Source organism: Jaculus jaculus, chromosome 8 (assembly GCF_020740685.1).
Source record: "Jaculus jaculus isolate mJacJac1 chromosome 8, mJacJac1.mat.Y.cur, whole genome shotgun sequence".
Lineage (NCBI taxonomy): Eukaryota > Metazoa > Chordata > Mammalia > Rodentia > Dipodidae > Jaculus > Jaculus jaculus.
Window position 1 is genome coordinate 121,208,845 of NC_059109.1, and position 25,486 is coordinate 121,234,330.

A 25,486-nucleotide genomic window follows, 5' to 3' on the forward strand; every position below is an offset into this window, starting at 1 on the left:
GACTGCAAGCGCTCTTAACCGCTGACTCACTTTCTGTAACCCTGACTTTAGTTTTGTGGTTGAAAATCTTATCGTTGCTGTCACACATTAATTCTGGGAGACTAGGGCTTTGTGATTGGGTTTAAAGGGGAACTACCTAGTTTTTAGAAAATGATTGGTTTTAAGATGCACAGTTACTTGCTCCAGCTTTATGCTTGCTCTTGTCACGTCTGTTCGCCCATTCTGTGTGCATTCTTCTCAATCACAGTACTAATGGCACACTGTAAGGTTTTAAAAATGGAGAATGATAATGAATGGCTTCCTTATTGATAGCTATAGGCTGCCTGTTGTAGGCCACCCACCGCCCTCTCTGAAGTCACAAATAGGAGCCAGGTTGGAGAGCTTAAGTGATAAGTACTCTCATTTTTTCCATTCCCCTATACTTTACCAGCATAACAAAACTTGCTTTCCTCCAAAGACTAGAGAGAGATATGTCTGTCCTGGTGAGAGGCATGGGGAAACTTCCCTGGTTCATATCTCCACTGTTTAGTAATTGTGGGAATGTGAAAATGGTCCTGGAATCTGGTTCTTTGCCATATCATCTTTTCCAGAAACAATGTTACAAGTGGCAGCAGTGACCCATTCATGGAAATGTATTTAACCTAGATGACCCTGGTTTTAGCAGAAACCTATTATAGCTGCGTAGGGTTTCAGCTCTGTGTAACAATGTCAGGGCTTACCCCTCTGGAACCAAGTCCCAAGGTAATTCTAAACACATGATTCTTTACCAAAACACTTGGAAACTGGCTAGTTTATTGCTGTTGCTGGATGTGACTTGAAATGGAGTTTTAAGTCTCTTAGTAAAGGGAAAATGTTGAAAGTTGAGAGTTACAAGGAATTTGGGTTGAAAGACCAAGACTCATAAAAACTGCCCTCACTTGAATCTTCTTGTAATTGTAGAGATTCACTTCCAGAAAGATGTAGCAAGTGAGCTCCCTCCCTCCTTTGCTCCTTTCTTTCCTTCCTTCTTCCCTCCTTCTGTCTTCTTTCTTTTCTTTCCTTTCTTCCTTTTCTTTTCTTACTCTTTTTTTTTTTTTTGAGGTAGTTTCTCACCTTAGCTTAGGCTAACTTGCAATATACTTTGTAATCCCAGGCTGAAGTAGGAGGATTGCTGTGAGTTTGATTCCAGCCTGAGAGGACATAGTGAATTCCAGGTCAGTCTGGGGCTAGAGTCAGACCCTACCTTGAAACTGCTCCCCCCCCAAAAAAAAAAAAGTTTACAGTGTATTGCGAAGTGTTTGTTAACTATAGGAACTTGATTTCAAACCCTATGGGTTTACTTTTACCCCATGTTCCTTCCTAGCGTTTTTTTACTTTGTCACATTTCAAGCAAGTTGTGGTATAAAATTATGCCTAAGTTAAGGAGCTTCTGAACTAGCTATCCACAGAGAAGACATTTTGATGTCTTATATGCATGCTTTTCTTAATCTGTTTCTCTGGTGGGTAATAAAAAACATTGATGAGAGGCCTAAAAGTCCAGCATTGTGTGATTTTTTTTTTTTTAATTTAAACAGGAATAATAATTGTCAGTTCAGTAGCATTGGCTTATTGCAATATATGTCCTATCTTACTATTTGAACTGGGGTTTAGTATTCAGTGACTCTTTGATTCCCTTAATTTGCTTAAATGGTCAAGAAGTTACTACAGGTCTTGAAGGTAAACCATGTTGAAGTTAAAAGAATTGTATAAAAACAGTTTGTGATCCTAATTTAGAAATACTGGAATTGATGACGAGGATTAGGATTGGGAATCCCTCTACACTAATTCTGTGATTGCCACAACAGGTAGGCTCTGCCTGCTATAGACTCAAGTTGCAAGCTTGGTCTTAATCAAAAATGCCTGCGTCAGCCAGGCGTGGTAGGCACGCCTTTAATCCCAGCACTCCAGAGGCAGAGGTAGGAGGATCACCGTGAGTTTCAAGGCCACCCTGAGACTATATAGTAAATTCCAGGAGAGCCTGAGCTACAGTGAAACCCTACCTCAAAAAAACAAACAAACAAACAAAGTGCCTCAGTCAAGCCACACCTTAACTCCAGTACTTGGGAGGCAGAGGTAGGTAGACCACTTGTGTGTTCCTGGACAGCCTGTGGAACTCAGTGTGAGTACCAAGTCAGCCTAGGCTAGAGTAAGACCCTACCTCACAAAAACAACAAGGGCTGGAGAGATGGCTTAGCAATTAAGATGCTTGCCTGCAAAGCCTAAGGACCCAGGTTCAATTCTCTAGGTCCCACATAAGCCAGATGCATATGGTGGCACATGTTTCTGGAGTTAGTTTGCAGTGGCTCTAGGCCCTGCTGTGCTCTCCCCCCCCCTTGCCCCCCTCCCCTTGTCTCAAATAAATAAGTAAAAATTAACTTATTAAAAAAGTCTGAGTCTATGGGGCTATGCATTCAAACTACCACAGATGTATTGCAAAGTGGTCATATTCCCATCAGGCTAACATGTGTCCTCCCCCTGCTGTCTCATTCCCCTGAGGGTCCCCTTCTAAATCTTTACTTTTTGAAAATGCTTATGTATTTACTTCAAAAAATGTTAATTTAAATGTGGTTTTAAAAAACACATAGTCACACTTATCACCCCAGCACTTTAGAGTCGGATGTAGGAGGGTTCCTTTAAGTTTGAGGCCACTCTGGGTTGGGTGAAACCCTGCTTCATGAAAATAAAGCAAAACATACCAGCTTAATTATTTATAATGTATTACTTTTGTGGTAGTATTTTTATATTGTTGAATGTGGATTGCCATCTTCATAATTCTCTTCTGATCAAACTAAAACTTTGTACACTGTAAATATTAAGTCCTAACTGCCCTCAGCCCCTGGTAATCACTATTCTACTTTCTCTGAATCCGACTGTTCTAGGTGCCCATATAAGTGAATGAAATGGTGTTTGTCCATTTGGCATACCTTATGCTCAAGACTCACATGTTTTAGCATGTGTCAGAAGTTTTTCCTTTTTAGGGTAACTTTCATTGTGCATGCTTAGAACATTTGTCTACCCAGTCTTCTCTGATAGCCACTTGGGTTGTTTTTACCTGTCAAGCCTTGCTAATAGTACTGCAGTATTGGATTGTAAGCCAGATTTCACTTAGGAGTCTTTGATTTGCATTTTCCTAACAATTCGTAATGTTGAACTTTTTTTCAGGTTCTTGTATGTTTTAGAAAAATGTAGGTTTTTTAAAAAATATTATTTATTTATAAGGAAATAGAGAGAGGGAAAGGTGGGTGAACCCAGGGCCTTTTAGTTGCTGCAAACAAACTCCATATGCACGTACCGTTTTATGCATCTGGCATTACGTGAGTACTGAGAAACCAAGCCTAGGTCATTGGGGTTTGCAGGAAAGTCCCTTAACTGCTGAGCCATCTCTGGAGTCCAGTTTATTTTTTTAATGCAGGTTTGATTTTGTGGAGGTGGTCACATATCATGTCCAAGACATGTAGCCTGTGCTGGCCTCAAACTCTCTATATAGCCAGGGATCACCTTGAACTTGTGATCTGCCTGTCTACACCTCCTGAGTGCTAGGATTAGAGGAATGTGTCACCCCTCCCAGATTTATGCAGTGATGAATATTGAACCTGGGATTTCATGCCTACTAGGTAAGCAATCATTCTGCCAACTGAGCTGTATCCTCAGCCCAAGGTATTTTTTTAAAATTATTTATTTATTTATTTGAGAGTGACAGACACAGAGAGAAAGAGAGAGAGAGAGAGAGAATGGGCGCGCCAGGGCTTCCAGCCTCTGCAAACGAACTCCAGATGCGTGCGCCCCCTTGTGCATCTGGCTAACGTGGGACCTGGGGAACCGAGCCTTGAACCAGGGTCCTTAGGCTTCACAGGCAAGCGCTTAACTGCTGAGCCATCTCTCCAGCCCCCAAGGTATTTTTTTTCATAGGTAGGATCTCACTCTAGCCCAGGCTGACCTAGCACTCCCTCAAAGTCATAGCAATCCTCCTACCTTTGCTTCCTGAGTGCTGGGATTAAAGGCATGTGCTACCACTTTCAGCTCCAGATGAGCTGGCATTCACTCTGTAGTCCCAGGCTGGTCTGGAACTCATGCTGCTCCTCCTCCTGTGGCCTCCCAAGTGCTTAAATCAGGTGAGAGCCAACAAGTTCTTAATCTGTATCCCAGTCTGGTTTTAAGCTCACAGTGGCCCTCCTACTTCTCCTCCCAAGTGAGTGGTATTTCAGGTTGAGATTCTTGTTCCTTGGGTTTTGTTTTGCTTTAAAAAACAGGTCCTGGGCTAGAGAGATGGCTCAGCAGTTAAGGCACTTGCCTACAAAATTCCCAATACCCACATAAAGCCAGATACACAAAGAGGCACATGTATCTGGAGTTCCTTTGCAGTGGCTCGAGGTCCTGGTGTGCCCATTCTCTCTCTGGCTGTCTCTCTCCTGCTTGCAAGTAAGTAAATAAAAGCATTAAAAAAAAAAAAAAAGAAAGAAAGAAAGAAACGGGACCTAGGCTTTCCTTGAATTCGTGTCTCAAGTATTGTTCTGTCTCAGCCTCTTGTATTGCTGGAACTATAGATGAATGTTATTGTATCCCATAAAGAGTTCTGCGTGTAGTATTAACCACTTACCAGAATTGTTTTCAAATATTATCTTATGTCTTTTTTTGTTTGTTTGTTTGTTTTTAGTTTTTCATAGTAGGGTTTTGCTCTAGCCCAGGCTGACCTGGAATTCACTATGCAGTGTCAGGTAGCCTTGAACTCATTACAATCCTTCCACCTCTGCCTCCCAAGTGCTGGTATTAAAGGTGTGCACCACGATGCCTGGCTCTTGAATATGTTTTTTTGTTTTGTTTTGTTTTTTTTGTTTTGTTTTTAGAGGTAGGGTCTCACTCTAGCTCAGGATGACCTGGAATTCACTATGTAGTCTCAGGGTGTCCTTGAACTCATGGCGATCCTCCTACCTCTGCCTCCCAAGTGCTGGGATTAAAGGCGTGAGCCACCATGCCTGGCTTATTGAATATGTCTTTTGATAAACAGATACTCTTATTTTTTTAAAATTTTATTTATTTGAGAGCGACAGACACAGAGAGAAAGACAGATAGAGGGAGAGAGAGAATGGGTGCGCCAGGGCTTCCAGCCTTTGCAAACGAACTCCAGACACGTGCGCCCCCTTGTGCATCTGGCTAACGTGGGACCTGGGCAACCGAGCCTCAAACCAGGGTCCTTAGGCTTCACAGGCAAGCGCCTAACTGCTAAGCCATCTCTCCAGCCCAGATACTCTTAATTTTGACATAGTGCAAATCATTGTTCTTTTTGCTGTTTTTACTTTTGGTATCATGCCTAAGACACTATTGCTAAGTCCAATATTGGTGAAAACCTTTCTCCTTTTCTGTTATTTATTTTTATGGGGGGAGAGGGAGAGAGAAAAAGTATGCACCAGGGTCTCTTGCCACCATAAATGAATTCCAGATGCATGTGTCACTTTCTGCATCTGTCTTCATGTGGGTGCTGCGAAGTCAAACCTGGACCAGCACCTGTAACAGCTGAGCCGTTTCCCTAGCACTCTCCTCTGTTATTATCTAAATGTCTTACAGATTCAGCTTTTACATTGAGATCTTTAGGGTTTTGGTTCATTTTGGTTGAGGTTTTATATGTAGTGCAAGCTAAGTGCCCATTGCCAATCTTGTGCCAATTCCAGTATGTTTTTTGGAAAAACTGTTTATTGGAGAGAGAAAGAGGCAGATAGAGGGAATGGGTGCACCATGGCCTCCAGCCACTGCAAATGAAGTCCAGACTCATATGCCACCTTATGCATCTGGCTTACATGGGTTCTGGGAAATTCAGTCTATGTTCTTACGCTTCACAGGCAAACACTTTAACTGCTGACCCATATCTCCAGCCCTCCTTTTGCCTTTTTTTTTCTTCCCTTTTTCTGTTTATGAGAGCGAGAGAGAGAGAGAGAATGAATTGGCACACCAGGGCCTCTAGCCACTGTAATGAAACTCCATGCATGTGCAACACCTGTTGTGCATGTGCGACCTTGCACACTTGTGTCACCTAGTGTCTGGTTTACCTGGGACTTGGAGAGGTGAACATGGGTCTTTAGGCTTTGTAGGCAGGCAAATGCTCCTTAACCACTAAGCTATCTCCCCAGCCCATTAAAAGCTATACATACATACATACATACATATATATTTTTTTGGTTTTTTGAGGTAGGGTCTCACTCTAACCATAGCCCAGGCTGACCTGGAATTCACTATGAAGTTTCAGGGTGAACTCACAGCAGTCCTCTCACCTCTGCTTCCCAAGTGCTGGGCTTAAAGGTATGTGCCACCACGCCCAGCCCAAAAGCTAGTCTTTAATGATTAACTAATCTTAACTACTCTTATTGAAAATCACTTGACAGTGTGCAATGACTTGAGCCTTGTTTGAGTCATACATATTTTTAAACATTTTTTAAAATATATTTTGTTTATTTGGGATAGAGAGAGAATGGTCCCCCCTAGTAGTAGTAGTAAAGATTAAATCTTGTGTTGTTTAAAATTTATCTTTATGTCAGGTGGATTTTAGCAAATTCCTTTTTATTTATTTATATTGGTTTTTTGAGGTAAGGTCAAACTCTAGCCAAGGCTGGCCTGGAATTCACTATGTAGTCTGAGGGTGACCTCGAACTCATGGTGATCCTCCCAAGTGCTGGGATTAAAAGCATGCGCCACTGCCCCGGCTTCCCTTTTTATTTTTAAAGACAATGGGGGGGGGGTGATGACATCTTCTTTTTGCATCGAAGAAAAGGCTTTGGTAACAGATATATCAGTTGCATTGTGTGGTCCTTAGATGTTGATCTATACAATACATGCTGGATCACTGGAGACTTTATAGACAAACTGAATACTAAAACGATATTAGAAAACTGTTGATTCTGTTAGATGTGACAATAGTGGTTATCATTACATGTGAAGATGCCATTTTTATTCAGATACTTCCTGAAATATTTATTACTGAAGTATCATAGTTATAATTCACTATGAAATGTTTCTGTCAAAACTGAAAATGTTAGCAAAGTTTTAGCACCTATTTGTATGTACATGGTGGGGGTCATTGTATTATTGCCTTCCTGTGTGTTTGATCATCTTTTAAATAAAGAATTTAGAAAGGTGTTTATCATTAGATTGATTTAGATTATTCTGTCAGACAGTACTGGTAATTTTGAAATGCTTTAAGCTTAGTATGCCCTGATTGAACTGTATTTCCTGGTCTTTCTGTTACATTTTGTACTTTCTCATAGGACCATTTCCCCCTGACTTTTTATCTGGTTTCTCCACTATCAGGAGCCATTTTTCTACACAGCAACAGCCTAATACCACCCCTGTCTTGTATATCATTGCAGCACACTGGTTAGGGCATTGTGGTAGTACAGCTGTTTTCATTTCCATAAACTGCTGAGCTCTTTGAGTGATGGTCTTTAATACCTAGTATCTTTGACCAGAACTGCTGTTGTGTATTTCCTCCATTCACCTGTTTATTCTCTCACACTTGTGACTCTGGCATTTTTAGTGAGGCACTGGTTATTTTGATCCAGGCCTTGAATGAGTACTGACAGTTGACTGGATGATTATTTTGGTATTTAATAGGTGGTCTTTATTTTAGGCAAGGTGATCACTAAATGAGGTTGTGCCTTGTCTTTGAAAGGTGGGAAGAAGAGCGCTATCCTGAAGGCATCAAGTGGAAATTCCTAGAACATAAAGGGCCTGTCTTTGCTCCACCATATGAGCCTCTTCCGGAGAGTGTCAAGTTTTACTATGATGGTGAGTTGTTCCAAGGTTGTCTTGATTCTTGGCCAAGAGGAGCCTGCTTCTATTTAGGGATAGAAAATGAAGAAGGATCCTACACTGGATAGACCTTTCTATTTATCACACTTTGTTTTACTGTCATTATGTGGCTTGGGGAAAGGAGCATTAAGTGTTTGTTAAAGGCCCATTTGCTGCTGAAAAAGTACCATGGCATAATGTCCTATCTACATAATCCAAAAATAGTCCATCTGCATGGTTTACAGCCCATGGTCTAGACTCTGCAGGCTGAAGTTTTTTATCTGAACTTCATTTTTAGAGTGCTGTTCTGGGCAGTGAGGTTGTTAGAAAACCCTCTCTTGCTTAATAGCATTTTGTTGTAGCCAAGAAATTGTATTTTGCTAAAGATTTGTCTGTTATCAACCACTAAGCTGGGATCATCGAATGTATTGTTCACTCTACATAGTATAACACTGTTTCTTTGACATATGAGCTTGAAAGAAACGTTCTGCCTGGGTCTCTTAGAACCTTCCATCTCTATTCCCTTTGTATTTCTGTCTGTGTGTTGAAGGAATTGAGAGTAATCTTTCACATGCTTCCTGCACATTCAGTGTGGCAGACAGTATGATGGATGTCCCAAGCGTTCTATCCATAAATGGCTGGGGCAGTGTTCCTCAAACCCTATATACTCATGAAATCACCAGATTGCATTTGGGCCCATTTACTAGGTGTGCAATAAACCTGGGTGCCTCTGAGCCAAGGGCTTACTGACCAAACATTGAGAAACACTGGGCAGAAAAGTTGTTGAGAAGTACTGGTGGTAAGCACTCTGAGAGCTTAGGGACATCTCTTTGCTTTCCATCAGTGGCAGTAGGGCCATGCTTGTGGGAGCAGGACTGGACAGGCTTAGCATCTCACATTTGAAATCTGGATGCTATAAAGCAAAAACTTTTGAGTGCTACCATGACCCCACAACATGAAACTTTATTTCACTCCCAAAATTATTAAAAATACTGTGATAAAGCTTGAAAAGTCTCACTTAGGAGGTTAAAAGTTATTGACAGGGAAAGCTAGGTTCTATAGTCTTGGGGTTTCTCTTTGGGCCAGTTCACTGATCCCATTTTTTCTGTAGTCCTCTACTATAGGATCTCCAGGGATCTATCTAGCATTTCTCAGGTGGTCTTCCTCTGGGATGCCTTCCTGTTGTTTGTATAAGCTCCCACTCTTCAGTAAGTCAAGAGAACATTTGACTTCCAGTCCAGATGGATAATGCTACCTAGTTTATGAGATTCCTGTAGAAATGGCCGGGCAGGTGTGATATAAGTGGCTGCAGCACTGAGTTGTTGTCTTTGCTGAGGATCCTGAGTTTCAGCCGCGACTCCACTTTCTTGTTCTGGTGCTCAGCCTCTGTCACCTTGCAGGAACCTACAGGTCACCTTTCCCCAACTTCAATGCAGTATGTGCTGATGCTGCATCTCTTTCAAACAAAGATAAAACCCGTAGCTTCCTTCATTGGGACAAAAGTCAATAAAATAGTCCAAAGATTGTTTTTAAAATATATTGTTAAATGTTTAGTTTATGACAAAATAACAGCTTACATTCTTTCTTGGTGGGGGGTTGGAGGGAGGTTTCGAGGTAGGGTCTCACTCTAGATCAGGTTGACCTGGAATTCACTATGTAGTTTCTTGGTGGCCTTGAACTCATGGCAATCCTTGTACCTCTGTCTTCCAAGTGTTGGGATTAAAGGATGCGTTACCATGCCCAGCAAGCTTTCATTCCTCTTGCCATTTAACTTACTTTTTTTTTCTTTTTTATGTTTTGAGACTGATCTTACTTTGTAGCTATAGCCTAGGGTGTTTTCAAACACATGATCCTCCTGCCTCAGCTTCCAGAGTGCTGAGATTACAGGTCCGCATCACCACATCTTAATATGTGAAGCATGTTACAGTTTTTACTGGCAACTCTAGTTCAGATCTGAATGTGGGGAGTCCTAGAAAAAAAGCAGGAAACCTCCAAATCTAGCTTATCTTCCCTGAAGTGTCTTTCCAAAGGAAGCTGAAGGGGAGCTGCATCGCCTATTGAACTCTTCTGTTGTAGCTGGTAAAAAGACAGTGTCATGAGTTTGTGATGCATTCCCTGCATTCCTATTGTCAGGAATGGTAACCTTCCAGCTGTCATGACATGAGATGTGTTCTGAATTTTGCAATGAATTGGGTTTTAGTTAAGTTTTAGAGTTCTGTAATGAATGTGTGATGTTTAGCTGAAGTTCTAGTATCTGTGTAATTTTAAGGCAGTGGAATTACGTTTAGTTTCATTTAAATTATAGCTGAATGTTATTATGACATGGATTGGTTACATATGGTATTGTAAAGTTACGTTTTCAAGAAAAGATGGAAATTGGCTCCAAGAGCACTGTATTTTCTGGGAAAGGTAGATTCAAATCCCAAGTACTTGCCTTTTACTGTTTTTATTTAGTAACGTACACAAGACCTAGGCCTCATCCAGATTTTCTTGAAGTCAGTGGTTTTCATTGTGAAATACAAGGATTCCTTTAGGGTGAGGTTTACATATACTTACATGCCATCAGGAACCGCAGACATTCCTCAGAGGCCGCTTCATAGCACCTCTGTCCCATAAGACTTGGAAAATAGGTACTATGAACACTGTTCTAAGAAATGCATTGTGTGCTTATGAGTGATAAAAGTTCTGACTACTGTGGGCTAGGGTTGGGGCCCTCAAGACTTGATATTTCTTTTTTTTTTTTTTTTTTAAGACTTGATATTTCTAACGAACTTTGTGGTACTGATGCTTTTGATAGGTGAACTGAACCGAGTAGCAAGATTCTAGAGGAAGGTCTTATTTAGCCTTTTCATATGGGAAATCTGGGCTTGCCTGCTATGGATATATTTCTTATTCATATTCCATCCACCTAACTTTGAAGAAGAAAGATGCCTATTTCTTTTCCCCACAACTCCTCTCTTCCACTCCCTGCCTTATTCCTTCCTCCCCTTCTTGAACAGAGGCTGCTTAGCTTAGCAGTGGCAGGAGTCCCTCTGAGGATTTCATTTTTAAAAACCATTGAAGAGGTGTAAAGGACCCTGCTTGCTGAAAGGAAAAGGAAGAGTGGCTGGGCCTTCCCCAGGTCATCCCTGTCCTGAGCAGGCACCTGGGAACAATTAAGTGGCATAGTCTCCAGAAAATAACCCAGGTAAATATCTGCTAAAGAGGAGGAGATTTTATACAAGTAGTAGAAACAGTATGTTGTCTTTGTTGTGGGAATAACAATGTGTCAGTACACCTTTTTAGACCTTGGAAAGGCACATCATTAAAGAAGTTCCCAGCACTCATTGCTGTTTATACATAAAATATAAATACTGTACTCACTGTTTGGAAACATTTTTTCTTCTAGGTAAAGTCATGAAGCTGAGCCCCAAAGCAGAAGAAGTAGCTACGTTTTTTGCAAAAATGCTTGACCATGAATATACTACTAAGGAAATATTCAGGAAAAATTTCTTTAAAGATTGGAGAAAGGTAGTGTATGTAGTCTTATGTTTTAGTATCCTCATAGCTTACAAAAATGTTGGCTAACCAATGGTCCAATAGTATTGTAGTCTAAGTGTTAATATCTTAACAGCTTGCAAAAAACCCACAACTATATATATCAACTATAGTTTTATCAAAAACTTCCTAATGTAGAATCTTAACTTTTTTGAATTTCATTTTATTTTGGTTTTTTGAGGTAGGGTCTTGCTCTAGCACAGACTGACCTGGAATTCACTTTGTAGTCTCAGGGTGGGCTTGAACTCACTGAGATCCTCCTACTTTTGTGTCCCAAGTCCTGGCACCACCACCCCTCTCTTTTGAATTTCATTTTAGTAAAAGGTGTATATATTTTTTTAATCTCCTACTATTTAAATGGAGGTTTCTATCCAATATGAGTAATCACATGGTGTACACTTTTAGTCTCAGCATTGGGAGGCTGAAGTAGCAGATCACTGGGAGGTCCAGGATAGTCTGGACCAGTGTGAGAGCTTTTCTCAAAAACAAACTGAGGTGGGGGGAGGGTGAGAATACTTTGAGCTTTTATGTGACTGCAAAAGGCAGGTTATCAGACTAGGTCAAACAGAAAACCTCAATTCTAACTGAGTAGTTTGTCTCTCTCTGCATAGGGCTGGGCAGTAAATAGGGTCCTGCTTAGTTAGAGCCTTACTGTGTGACTTACTGTGCTTTTTATAGATTTAATGTTTCCATGAGAAAATAAAAATGGAAATATTCCTTTACTAAAATAATTGATAAATATTCCTGTTTTCTAAATTGGTATTCACATGCCTGGGGATTTGTAGCATTTTAGAAAAGCATTATGCCACCTTGTGCATCTGGCTTATATAGGTCCTGGGGCATTGAACTTTTTGGCTTTGCAGACAAGCACCTTAACTGCTAAGCCATCCCTCTAGCCCTATTTGTTTGTTTATTTATTTACTTATTTGAGAGAAAGAGGGCGAGGCAGATAGAAATGAGCATGCCAGGGCCTCCGACCACTGCACATGTGCCTCCTCATGCATCTGGCTGTATGTGGGTACTGGGAAATCAAACTGGGGTCCTTAAGCTTCACAGGCAGGTACCTTAGCTGCTGAGACATCTCTCCAGCCCCATCCTCAGCCCTGTTTTCTTAAGGTAAGGTCTTGCTCTAGTCTTGGCTGACCTGGCACTCTATAATCCAAACAGTACTCCTACCTCTGCTTCCTGAGTGCTGGGATTAAAGGCGTGTGGCACCATGCACACCTGGCTTTGTGGCATTTTGTCAGGGATCCCAAGAAATTACCTTTAGAGTAACCTTTCTCCATTTGAATTTTTTTAATGTTAAATACATGGATTGTAACAGGACAGAATAAATAACTTTTTTTTTTCCAAAACCTTACTGAGGCTGGGGAGATGGCTTAGTGGTTAAAGGTTCTTGCTTAAAAGCCTGTTCGCCTGGGTTCAGTTCCCCAGTGTCCATGTAAAGCCAGGTGCATGAAGTGGCACATAGTTCGTTGGCAGTACCAAGTGGCCCAGGCATGCCCATATCGCCCCCAGCCTCTCTGCTTCCAAATATATAAAAATATGGGCTGGAGAGATGGCTTAGCTGTTAAGGCGTTTGCCTGCAAAGCCAAAGGACCCAGGTTCAACTCCCCAGAACCCAGGTGAGCCAGATGCACAAGGGGGCACATGTATCTGGAGTTCGTTTGCAGTGGCTGGAGGCCCTGGTGCACCCATTCTCTCCCTCTTTCTTTCTCTCTCTAATAAATAAATTTAACAAAATTTTAAACAAATACAAGTTTTAAAACATCACTAATTGCTGGGCATGGTGGTATACCCTTTTAATCCTAGCACTTGGGAGGCAAAGGTAGGATTGTTTTGAGTTCGAGGCCATCCTGAAACTGCATAGTGAATTCCAGGTCAGTCTGGACTAGAGTGAAACCCTACCTCTTAAAAGCAAAATAAATAAAAATAATGAAATAAATAGGTAACCTACCTATTTAAATCTCTGACTTAAAACACGATACTACAAAGAAGCGTGATGAGTTATTTAGTATATTCACATTTTTTTTTTCCCTCCTGCTTTTCAACTAGGAAATGACTAATGAAGAAAAGAATGCGATCACCAATCTAAGCAAATGTGATTTCACCCAGATGAGCCAGTATTTCAAAGCCCAGTCTGAAGCTCGGAAACAGATGAGCAAGGAAGAGAAATTGGTATTGTAGAATTTACTAAACTAGAGAATTTAAGATAGTAATTACTCATCTGATTTTGTTGATTCTTATGGTACAACATTGCCTTGAGTGACTTTACATTGTTTAATGCTAAAGATTTAATCTATTCAACTAAATAATATCTGAACTTTTAAATCTTACTTTAACCGAACTTTGTGAATAACAACTGTGTCAGTTTAGTGTAAGAATCTGGTATTCTCTTGACACAAAAAATAGTCAAAAACTCGATGAATGTAGTACTTAAGGCTAGGTTGACCTGTCCAACAGTAGATGAAATAATACTGATCATAACTTCCCTGTTCTATGATCTATTCTACGTGCCCTACACACCAAGAAAAAAATGTAAAGAGTATATACCATACACCTAGTAAAGACGCCATGACAGGTTGTCCGTGCTTAAAAACTTGAGTGAAATGCTATTCAAATAATGTTTCTGGAGGTGTTTATGAGACATTGTGTATCAGAAACTATTTTCCATCATGTTTGATATTATTCAAGGAATGGTATGAAAACTTTGTTGTGATGCTGGGTCCCAAACTCTTTTTGTTGCTGTTGTTACATAGGGAGTTTAAGGCAAGCTTGATTTCATGATTACAAGAAAACAAAAACAAAACCTAGGTAACAATCGTAACCTCCCCCCCCCCCCCCCCGGTCAATTATGACAGAAGGATCAAAGATTGGGACTATAGCTCACTGTGGTGGCACACACCTTTAATTCCAACACTTGGGAGGTCAAGGTAGGAGGATCATTGAGTTTGAGGCCAGCCTGAGACTACATAGTGAATTTCAGGTCAGCCTGGACTAAATAGAATGAGACCTTAATTTGGGGAGGGGGGCAGGAAAAAGAAAGAGAAAAATGTCAGTTCTCCTAAGAGAACTTATCTTTTGGGAGGATTTTATTGTATGTAATTTTAAAGCATCCACTAGAAATTTACCTTTATTTGAATTCATTTCTTTAGGGATGTTTAGACTTTACCTTGACCTAAAAGATAAAAAAAAAAAAAATAGGTGAGTCCTAAAGACTAATGATTTGATTCCATTTTGAGTACTTCTTCCTTTATTTTAGAAAATCAAGGAAGAAAATGAAAAGTTACTTAAAGAATATGGCTTCTGTATTATGGATAATCACAGAGAGAGGATTGCCAACTTCAAAATAGAGCCTCCTGGGCTTTTCCGTGGTAGAGGCAACCACCCTAAGATGGGCATGCTGAAAAGAAGGATCATGCCTGAGGACATCATCATCAACTGTAGCAAGTGAGCTCAGCAGTTCATTGCTTCTTCAGAGCATTGTGGAGGAGGTGGAGGGCTGTGGTTGGGCTGGCTGGGACTGTTTTCACATTAGAACTGTTTGGGAAGGAGATGCCTCAGAGAAATGTAGTATTTCCATGACTAGGTCTCAAAGTGGTTTATAGGATTGTCTTAGGAGGAGGGAACTTAAAAATGTATGCTCAGCTAATAGGTACACTTCTGGTCATAAAAGGTGAGTTGTTTTTTTTTTTTTTCTTCTTCTTCTTCTTCTTCATTTCACTTTTCTCCTGCATGTTTATTTCCACAGAGATGCCAAGGTTCCCTCTCCTCCTCCAGGACATAAGTGGAAAGAAGTCCGACATGATAATAAGGTTACTTGGCTGGTGTCCTGGACAGAGAACATTCAAGGTTCCATTAAATATATCATGCTGAATCCCAGTTCACGAATCAAGGTAAGCATAGCTTAAGGGTTATGCTTATTAGTGCAGCTGGTAATCTGTCTTTTGGTTGAAATCTGTGTTCTCTACACATTTTGTTTTGTTTTGTTTTGTTGAGGTAGGGACTTCCTCTAGCCAGGCTGAATTAGAATTCACTGTATAGTCTCTGGCTGGCTTCAAACTCACAGCACCACCACACATGGCTCTACACTCATTTTAGTAAGTTAAAAATCTACTCTCCTCTTCAAAGGGAGTTGGTAATACTTAGTATTATATGGTAACTTCCCTAAGATGTATCAGACTTTTGTCACATTGTAGTCTTGCTTGTTCACAGATATTAACTGACATCCCCATGTATCAAGCACAGTGTATGCATGATACTGAGAATTGTGCTGGTGAACAATAGATGCAACTCTTGGCCTTTAGTGTCTCTACTTACTGGCCAGTGGTTAGAATGTGTTGTGTGTGGTAAATACACCTAAAGAAGTAAAGGAGTGTAATTTTTCTGAATGTGAACAGAAGGTATGAAATCTAGTCTTACATACTTCTGGCTTCCTTAAGGTCCATGTGAATAGGACCAGTTGGGATTGATTGTGAAAGCCTACCATAACCTGTTATATTCTCAGATGTTGCTTTTATTGACTGTCTTGGGATCTTACTAGCTACATACTCTGCTCTGGAGAGTCTGAAGAGTTCCTTCTCTGACCTACTGTGGACATGTGAAGAACAACCCAAAAGAAAGCGTAATAAAACAGCCAAGAAATTAGGTTTTTTGTTTTGTTTTGTTTTGTTTTCGAGGTAGGGTCTCACTCTAGCCCAGGCTGACTTGGAATTCCCTGTGTAGTCTCAGGCTGGCCTTGAACTCATGACGATCCTCCTACCTCTGCCTCCCGAGTGCTGGGATTAAAGATGGGCACAACCACGCCTGGCTGAGGAATTAATTCTGTATATATTTAGGAGACTAAGGCTATGGACCTTAACCGTGGTTTATAAAGGATATAACATCTGTTATAATGTGAGAGTCATAGATCAAAAGGTTATGTTAATTACATACTGCCTTACTCTGCTGCTCCTTGCTGTACTGTCTATGAGCTTCTGGGAAATTCTCCTGTCTCTGGCCCACCTTGAAAAGGTGTCAAGCCCACCTTGACTTTAGGTTTTTTTACATGGGATTTTGGGACTGAACTTGGTACTTGGGTTTGAGTGGCAAGCACTTTATCCACTGAGCCATCTCCCCAGTCACTAAAAATATTTTTGTATAAGTTGACGTTTGATTCTCCTAACCGTCCACATAAGGCTCTGTTTTGTTGATGAGTAAATTTAGTTTGTGAAGTTAAGGAAAAAAAAAAAGTCTAAGGGCTAGAGAGATGGCTTAGTAGTTAAGGCACTTGCTTCAAAGACTAAGGACCAGAGTCCAAGTCCCTGGTACCCATGTGAATCCAGATGCATACATCTGGAGTTTGTTTGCAGTGGCTAGAGGTCCTGGTGTGCCCATTCATAGTCTGTCTCCCTCCCCCTTCTAACAGACAGACACAGAGTCAAACAAAAGTCCAAGATCTGATAGCTGGTAGCTAACTCTTAATTTCAGACTTCTGAAAATGTAACTTAGATATTCACGCTCTTCTTGCTTTTCTGTGACATCCTGCTGCCAAAGTATGGCCAACCTTAAGTGACATGTCAAAGCGAAAACTGCTCTACTCTGGGTAGACAACCAGTGAGGGACTTTGGAGGAGTGTCTTGAGTATGGGTTGCGTAACTTGAGCAAGATTCATAAGCATGACATAGTTATGCAGGGTCTCTTAAGTTTGATAAGTGCTACACATTAGAAGTGCATTTGAAAGTATACCAGGAGACATGAAATTGCCTCTGGGCTTCAGGGTAGGCCTTTCCAAGGAGATAATATTTAACATTAGATTTATGGGGTAAATAGGATTTTTATTCTTGAGAAGAAAGGGAATGAACAGCCCAGACCGAAAGTGTCTAAAATGGGACTTAAGTATAGATATTCACTCATCTTTTAAATTAAAAAAAAACCAAACTGTGTATATATTCATGTGGAGACCCAAGGACACCTCAGGTGTTTTCTTCAGGAATACCTTCTTCTCCCTTATTTGAAACAGGGCCTCTCATTGGCCAAGCCCCAGGATTAAAAAAGTGTGTGCCACTCTGCCTTGCAATTTTACATAGGTACTTGGGGACTGAACTGGTCCTCATGGTTGCCAAAGCAAGTACTTTTGCAAATGAGCTATCTCCCTAGCCCTTGGGTTGCAGGTTTTCTTTTCCTTTTCCCTCTCCCTCTCTTCCTTTCCCCTTTCCTTTCCTTCCCCTTCCCCTTCTCTTCCCTTTTCTTTTTTTTTCCCCCTTTGGCAATTCAAAACATTTGAGCTACAGATGTAGCTCTTGTCTCAGTTATACAAAGCCCTAGGTTTGATCTCCAGTACCAAAACATTTGAGCATCCAAGAGTTAAATAAAAACAAGCATCAGTGTAGAGAAGCTGAAATGTCTTGTAAGCCCTTAATACCTTACCCTTGCCTCCTCTCTGGAAACTTGGATTAGTCTGCTGCATGTAATCAGAGCCATATTTAGGGTCTCACTATAAAGCCCTGGCTGGCCTCATACTCAGCTTCTCAAGTGTTGGGATTACAAGTATGTGCCACTATGTCCAGTTTAACCTGTGACTTTTTTGTTTGTTTTGCTTTTCAAGGTAGAGTGTTGTTTTACTCCAGGTTGACCTGGAATTAGTTTCAGGCTACCCTTGAACTCACAGTGATCCTCCTACCTCAGCCTCCCTACTGCTGGGATTAAAGGCATGTGCCTACTACTTGTTAAATTAGCCACCTGAGGATTCAAGGGTTAGAGGTGAAAGAAGATACTTTTTTGAAACAGTCTTGGACTGGGGAGATAGTGAAGTGCTTGCCTTGCAAGCATGAGAACCTGAGTGTGGTCATCCCTAGTACCCATGCTGGGGAGTTGGAGATAGGAGAATTCCTGGGGCTTGCTGGCCAGCTAGAAAGGGTCTCTTTTTGTTTGCTCCAGAGAAGGTCAGAGCAGCAACCCTGTGTACTTTAGGATTCTCCTGACTCTGCTTCCCATGTCAGTAGGCCTGTTGGGATGACCGATGAATGCACAACATTGCCTCTGGCTTTACACAGGTACTGGGAAACCAAATTCCATTTGCCATGCTTATGGAGCAAGGAGCCTTCTCCTCAGTACATCTTTATTATTAGTTATGTACACAGTGTATATACAGTCATGCTGGTACCATCGTTAGTCTCCTCCCTGTCCTCCCCCTCTGCAGGGACCCTCCTTGTTGGGGAATGTGAGTTGTGCATTGTGGAGTTAGCCATCAGTTATGGGGAAGAGTCTCTGTGCTGTCCCAAGTTGGGGCTGTGACATTCTTACCTCCCCTTCTTCCACAAATTTCCTCCTCAGTGCATCTTTTTAAAATAATTTTATTATAGCCTGCCTTATAATAAAATTCAAAGTGAGGCTAGAGAGATGGCTCAGTTAAAGCTGCTTACTTGCAAAGCCTGCCAGCCCAGGTTTGATTCTCCAGCAGCCATATAAATCCAGATATACAAAGTGGCACATTCATCTGGAGTTTCTTTGCAGTGGCAAAAGGCCCTGGCATATCTAGTCATTGTCTTTCTGTCAGCTTACAAATAAATATTCAGTCTTACACCAATTTGTTGAAGATGATCATAGACCTAGTGTGACTAAAAGTATTAAAGCATTTAGATGACATAATGACAGGATATCCATGATCTTAGCATTTCTAACACAGAAAGTATTAATAGAGATTAATAAAAGGGGCTTCCTTAAAAGAAAACAGTGATAACATTGACCTCTGAGTTACAGACAAGAGAGAACATACTGGCAGCATGTTGAGCATATTTTTTCAGTTAAATGAAGATTTAATCCATGGAGCTGTAGATGGCTTAGCAGTGCCTGATGGTGATAGACCCTGGCACACTCATTCTCATACACATTCTCACTCTCTCTCTCTCCTTACATATCAATAAATAAAGACGTGAGTCGTGACTAGATACTACTTCTAGTTCTACTTATTTTTACTCAAGTGAAAGGAAGGCATGCCTACATAAAGACTGTCTAAGAATGTTTGCAGTAGCGCAATAGTCATGAGCAACAAACTGAAAACATCCCAGGAGAATAAATACATGGTACAGTGTGAGAATATACCATATATTCACCAGTTAAAAGGAATGGGCCACTGATAATTACCAACAACATGGAGCTTGTAAGTTTGTTGAAAATCAGCCCCACATGTGTAGCATATATGATTTTATGTGATATTCTAGGCTATACAAAACTAATCTCTGGGGCTGGAGAGATGGCTTAGTGGTTAAGGCATTTGCCTGTAAAGCCAAAGGATCCCAGTTCGATTCTCCAGGACCCACATAAGCCAGATGTACAAGGGGGCACATGCATCTGGAGTTTGTTTGCAGTGGCTGGAGGCCTTGGCATGCCCATTCTCTTTCTTTCTCTCTTTGCCTCTTTCTCTATCAAGTAAATAAATAATTAAAAAATAAAAATTTAGCAAAAAAAAACCCCAATCTTTGATTGAAATCAGATTAAAGGGGCTGTGGTTTCTTACTGGGACATGGACTGTGTTTTGGAATGTTCTTCATTTTGGTGGCCATAGAAGTTGTATGAGTTATAAGTTACTAAAACTTCTAAAATATTTATCGTATGAACAAATTTTAAAAGTTAAAGATTCAAAATAAAAGATTAGTCTGTGGAAGACATGCATTCAAATTACCACCATGCCATATTAGTAATGTGCTGTTGTAACTGGTTTTTGTTTTGTTTTGCTTGTTTTTCGAGGTAGGGTCTTACTCTAGCTCAGGCTGACCTGGAATTCACTATGTAACCTCAGGGTGGCCTTGAACTCACGGTGATCCTACTACCTCTGCCTCCCGAGTGCTGGGATTAAAGGTGTGCGCCACCACGCCCGGCTGCTGTTTGAGGGTGGCACAATGGCTGGAAAAATCAGTCACCATGCCTAATGAGCCACAAGATGATCTTCCAAGATGGCTTTTTGATGAGGCCTAGAAGACCTAGACAGCTGTTTTCTAGTAGTAGTCAAGAACATTTGCTCAAGTGCATCATTCCTGTAGACTTCACAAGACACTAAAGCAACAAGGACAGGCACACTTCTTAACCTCTGTTGTTAAATCCCAACAGTGTGGCTCAGCTCCCACTCCCTACTCCCCTGTTCTTGAGATCATTTTAGACGCTTGTTCCAGGAGCCAAACAATGCGAAAGAAAAGCTAGTTGAGTGGTGTGCTGTGTGAAATGACTTGTTGAAGTTGGGTTTTTCTAAACCTTGTTTTCCTGACTACTCCCTAATATTTCAATGGCATAACTAAGGAACTGAACAAGTGTAATTCAAGCAGTTACTGAGAAAGGCTGCTGCCTGTGTGTGCTGGAGTGATTATTTAGAAACTTCTGCCTAAATGCTGATTATACTTTTGGGGAGCCTTTCAAGTTGGGTTATTTTAGGGTGTGTTTTTCTTTACCTGTGTTGTGTGCATATTAGATTTTTGTGGAGATTCATTACTGACTTGTATTTATGGGAGGACAGTTTGTACTGTGCTTTTTTCTTATTCCTTCTTACATGTCAAAATGTACTTACAGAAGTCAGTGTGAAATTTTCAGCTCTGCAGAAAATAAGACTTAGATATTATTTATTAGGTCTCTGTTTTTGAAGCCAAACAAGTCCATACTTGTGAATCTTTCTGTTCAAATATCTTTCACTTTAGCCTTCACATGCATTTTAATAACTATTCCATTGGCTTTAGAATCAAATTTTAATCATATACCGCAAACTGTAATGTAGAAAGAAAAGGTTTTCCCAGAAACATTGTTTCTCTCAATCTAATCAAGGAACACTTAAATGCATAAGTTAGAAAACAGTGAATAATTATAGCTGTTCTTGGAAGTTATTGTATTCCTTGATAATTACATGTTGTAGCCGTGGTTCTGTTTCTTTGATAGCTCTATCAAATTCTGAATGGCTCTCTTGAATTTAATGGAATTCAGTGCTAGCAGAAAGTGGCTGCTGCATTTTAGATTAGGCAGCAAGGCTGTGCTGCTGACAGGGATGGGGGATTTTCTTCTTTGTGTTGACAGAAGTCAGTTTTGGGGACATGTCCTGTGGGCTTTCCCTAAGAGTATGAGCATTTTACAGAAGGAAAGCCAAAAGCTTTTTTGCAGTTAGTCCAGAAGGAGCTAGTTGTGCTTGACAGTGCAAATGTGATAGCATATATGCTTGTCAGGTCAAATGCCCCAGACCTTGTCTTCAATTTAGTGCTTTTTCATGCTTGCTTAATCAAGGTCCTGCTTTGGTTTAGAGCTGTGAACATTCAGCGTGTGTGTTACTCCACTCTAAGTAGTCCACTTTTGGGGTTGGGTCTTTGCAGGGTGAGAAAGACTGGCAGAAATATGAGACTGCTCGGCGGCTGAAGAAGTGTGTGGACAAGATCCGAAATCAGTACCGGGAAGACTGGAAGTCCAAAGAGATGAAAGTCCGCCAGAGAGCTGTAGCCCTGTACTTCATTGACAAGGTGAGAACAGCTACCTGTTGACATTGGTCAATGTTTCATTTTACAGGTATATAGGGAGTGTGTGTGGGGGGTGTACAACCTTACCCCCCCCCCCAGTGTGGCTCACATGAATCCAACCCGTAGGAAAGGAGAGTGCTAGACGTGGAGAGAGGCACCCACAGTGTGCTTCTCAGTAGTCTTTCCACTGAGAGGATCTGCATGAATCTGAACATTATTGGTAATATTGTGGATTTTTAAACTTATGACCTGCAAGAAAAGTTATTTTACATCACAACTCAACCCACATACTTAATGTGTTACTGAATCAAAAACCTTACTACAAGCAATGAATTTTCCGATTCCTCAATTTTATTGTTGTAGAAATTATTACAACCATTAAAATTGGTTGAACAAATATCTTCATTGATGCTCATCTTTTTTTTAACCTCTCTCTTCTGGGTAGCTTGCTCTGAGAGCAGGCAATGAAAAGGAAGAAGGAGAAACAGCAGACACAGTGGGTTGCTGTTCACTTCGGGTAGAACATATCAATCTGCACCCAGAGTTGGATGGTCAGGAATACGTGGTAGAGTTTGACTTCCTTGGGAAGGACTCCATCAGATACTATAACAAAGTCCCAGTTGAAAAACGAGTAAGTTCATGTGGCCTGTGCTCCCTTGGTTGCTTCACTGTTTGCTTATTCAGGAAGCATTTGTTGAGTGCTTTTGTGTGCTGTCCACGTTTCTGGGAATTAGCAAAAGTGATGGGGAAGAGAAAAGAGAGAGACTTGTTTGATGTGCTTTGTGCTTCCTTTCAATCCCTGTCCTCCAACTTGTCTACCTTTCTGAGAATAAGAGGCCATCTCTTGTACTAGTGTTCTGTACTGCCTACTGCAGAGAATTGGCAGCAAAATAAGTATAAGATTTAACCTGCCTCTCTGCTTTAATGATTTACCTACACCCCAACATTGTCTAGTCTTGTACATTTGTCACCCTGGATCTTTGCTTACCCTCAGGACAGTGCATGGGTGAGCAAAGTGGTCATCCTTCAGACCTCAAATCTTGAACCCATTACTGCAAAGTTCTGCAGCTCCATCGTCCCAACCTATTTGTTCCAAAAGTATTGGCCTTGAACTGGAGACCACAGAGTGTAGAAACCTAGTAATCTAGCCCATTAGGAAACTGTACCCGTTAAATTTACTAAGCCATCGAGTACTATTCTAGTACTGTGTAAAGAACTATATCTATTCTTAAGAAATAGACACGGAAATGTTGAGAGGCAATGGACTTAGACTAGATAATTGTGTATAATATCTGTGTAAATTACACACATAGCAGTAATCTAGGTAAAGGATAAGTGGGTGGGTCCTTGTGCCTTTTCTCATTTTTGTGAGTTTGAAATTACTTCTAAAAGTTTTATTTATTTATTTGAGAGAAAGAGGCAGACAGACAGAATGGATGTACCATGGCCTTCCGCTGCTGCAGATGAACTTCAGACACATGTGTCACCGTGTGTATCTGGCTTATATGGGTCCTGGGGAATTGAATGTGGATCCTTTGCCTTAGTGATTAAGATGCCTAAATCACTAAGCCATCTCTCCAGCCCTAAGCTTTTAAAAGAATAATAATTAGACTTTATTTCTTTTAGGTTTTTAAGAACTTGCAACTATTTATGGAGAACAAGCAACCTGAGGATGATCTTTTTGACAGACTTAATGTAAGTAGACACAGCATTCTGGAAGATTGCCTGAAGAGGGTTAGCCAGGGAGGCTTGGGTTCCCCCTTCAAATGAGCTTCTCCCATGTCATTCTCTGTTCTCTTTTTCCCTTGGGATGTGTAGGGAAGCTGTGGCCAGGAGCAGATACTCCCTACCTCAGAGTATTGCCAAAGCCTTAAGGTCCAAAGCAAGGAAGGCTTTAGCTCCACCTTTTATCTCCCATCTCCTGCAGAGCCTTCCCTTGGCTGAATGCACAACCAACTCTGCTAGAGGCCTAAAATATCTGGCTTGTCTCCATAGTATTATAGGGAAATCTACATACATCTTTATAGCCAAGGAGTGTAGTCAACGATTTAATGAGAGTATTTTGTAGGAAAGCATCATGCAACCCTATTCTGAAATTCTTTTCCCTGTTTTCCTAACTTCCCACTTGAAGGACAGCAGCTTGACAAGATCATGACTGCACCAGCATGATGATTTCTAGGTCTTGCCAGAAGGGAAAGGGGAGTTTGGCCTTTACCTTAATCCCAGTGTTCTCCCTGTTGCCTTGTTTCTTCTAGACTGGTATTCTAAATAAGCATCTTCAGGACCTCATGGAAGGCTTGACAGCCAAGGTGTTCCGTACCTACAATGCCTCTATCACGCTACAGCAGCAACTAAAAGAACTCACAGCCCGTAAGTAATCATTGTACTATACAGGGCTACCCTCTGTTGATGGGGCCAATGTCCTAATTGTTCAGCATTGAGACTGGACCCTTTTATCTCCTGGCCTGTAGTAGAAAGTTAAGACTTAATTGTATAAATAGAGAGATGGCTTTGGTTAATAAAGTCTTAATGAGCATGGTGGCACACACCTTTAATCCTGGTGCTTGGGAGGCTGAGGTAGGAGGTTTGCCATGAGTTTAAGGCTAACCTGAGACTACAGAGTGAATTCCAAGTCAGCCTGGGCTAGAGTGAGACCTTTCCTCAAGTTTAAAAAAAAAAAAATGGGGGGGTGTCTGACATCCTAGGTTTGATTCCCCAGTCTCCATGTAAAGCCAGATACACAAAGTAGCATATGTATCGGGAGTTTGTAGTGGCATGCTCATATTTACTGATTCCTTCCTGCTCCCCCCCCAAAAAAAAAAATTAAAAATATCTTTTAAACAGAATCAGAGGCTGGAGAGATGGCTTAGTGGTTAAGGCATTTGCCTGTGAAGTCAAAGGATCCAAATTCAACTCCCTAGGACCCACATAAGCAGATGCACAAGGAGCACATCCATCTGGAGTTAGTTCATTTGCAGTGGCTAGAGGACCTGGCACATCCATTCTGTCTCTTGTCTGTCTCTTTTTCTCTCTGCTTGCAAAGTAAATAAATATTTAAAAAATAGAATCAGAGCTGTTTCTCCCACTTCTTCCTCGACTTTTTACATTAAGTTCATGGAATGCTTGTAAGAGCTTTACATTTGCTTTGAACCTTTTGCATTTCATGTTTTTTATATATGTTACTTGAAAGCTTACAAGTTGAAGGCAGTTATATTGGAGAGTTGTCATTATTTATTTATTTTGGTTTTCGAGGTAGAGTCTTACTCTAGCCCAGGCTGATCTGGAGTTCACTGTGTAGTCTCAGGGTGGCCTCGAACTCTCGGTTATCCTCCTACCTCTGCCTGGCAAGTGCTGGGATTAAAGGCATAAGCCCCCATACCTGGCTATAAGTAGTATGGAAGGTATCACCAAAATTCACAGGACTTTTTCCTTTTTCTTTGGTTTTCAAGGTTAAGGTCTTGATGTAGCCCAGGCTGACCTGGAATTCACTATGTGGTCTCAGGGTGGCCTTGAACTTACTGTGATCCTCCTACCTCTGCCTCCCGAGTGCTGGGATTAAAGGTGTATGTCACTACAACTAGCCCTTGAGGCCTCTCTATTTCTTCTCTCTACTGTAAATTTGTCAAATGGTATTAGAATATGTCAGTAAAAGCCAGGTAATGTTATAAAAGGATTAGTTTTTTTTTTTT

The 25,486-nt window shown here is 40.9% G+C and overlaps 1 protein-coding gene across 1 annotated transcript in view; it reads left to right on the forward strand.

Moving 5' to 3' along the window:
• The window catches only part of Top1 (DNA topoisomerase I), a 103,016-nt gene that overhangs the window by 71,785 nt on the left and 5,745 nt on the right, over positions 1–25,486 (forward strand). Inside the window, exons 9-17 of the mRNA XM_004669284.2 lie at positions 7,676–7,791; positions 11,183–11,304; positions 13,387–13,509; positions 14,594–14,781; positions 15,083–15,227; positions 21,657–21,800; positions 22,243–22,428; positions 23,424–23,492; positions 24,053–24,167. Of these exons, the coding sequence (XP_004669341.1) occupies positions 7,676–7,791; positions 11,183–11,304; positions 13,387–13,509; positions 14,594–14,781; positions 15,083–15,227; positions 21,657–21,800; positions 22,243–22,428; positions 23,424–23,492; positions 24,053–24,167 (1,208 nt within the window). The remainder of the gene's footprint in view (positions 1–7,675; positions 7,792–11,182; positions 11,305–13,386; positions 13,510–14,593; positions 14,782–15,082; positions 15,228–21,656; positions 21,801–22,242; positions 22,429–23,423; positions 23,493–24,052; positions 24,168–25,486) is intronic.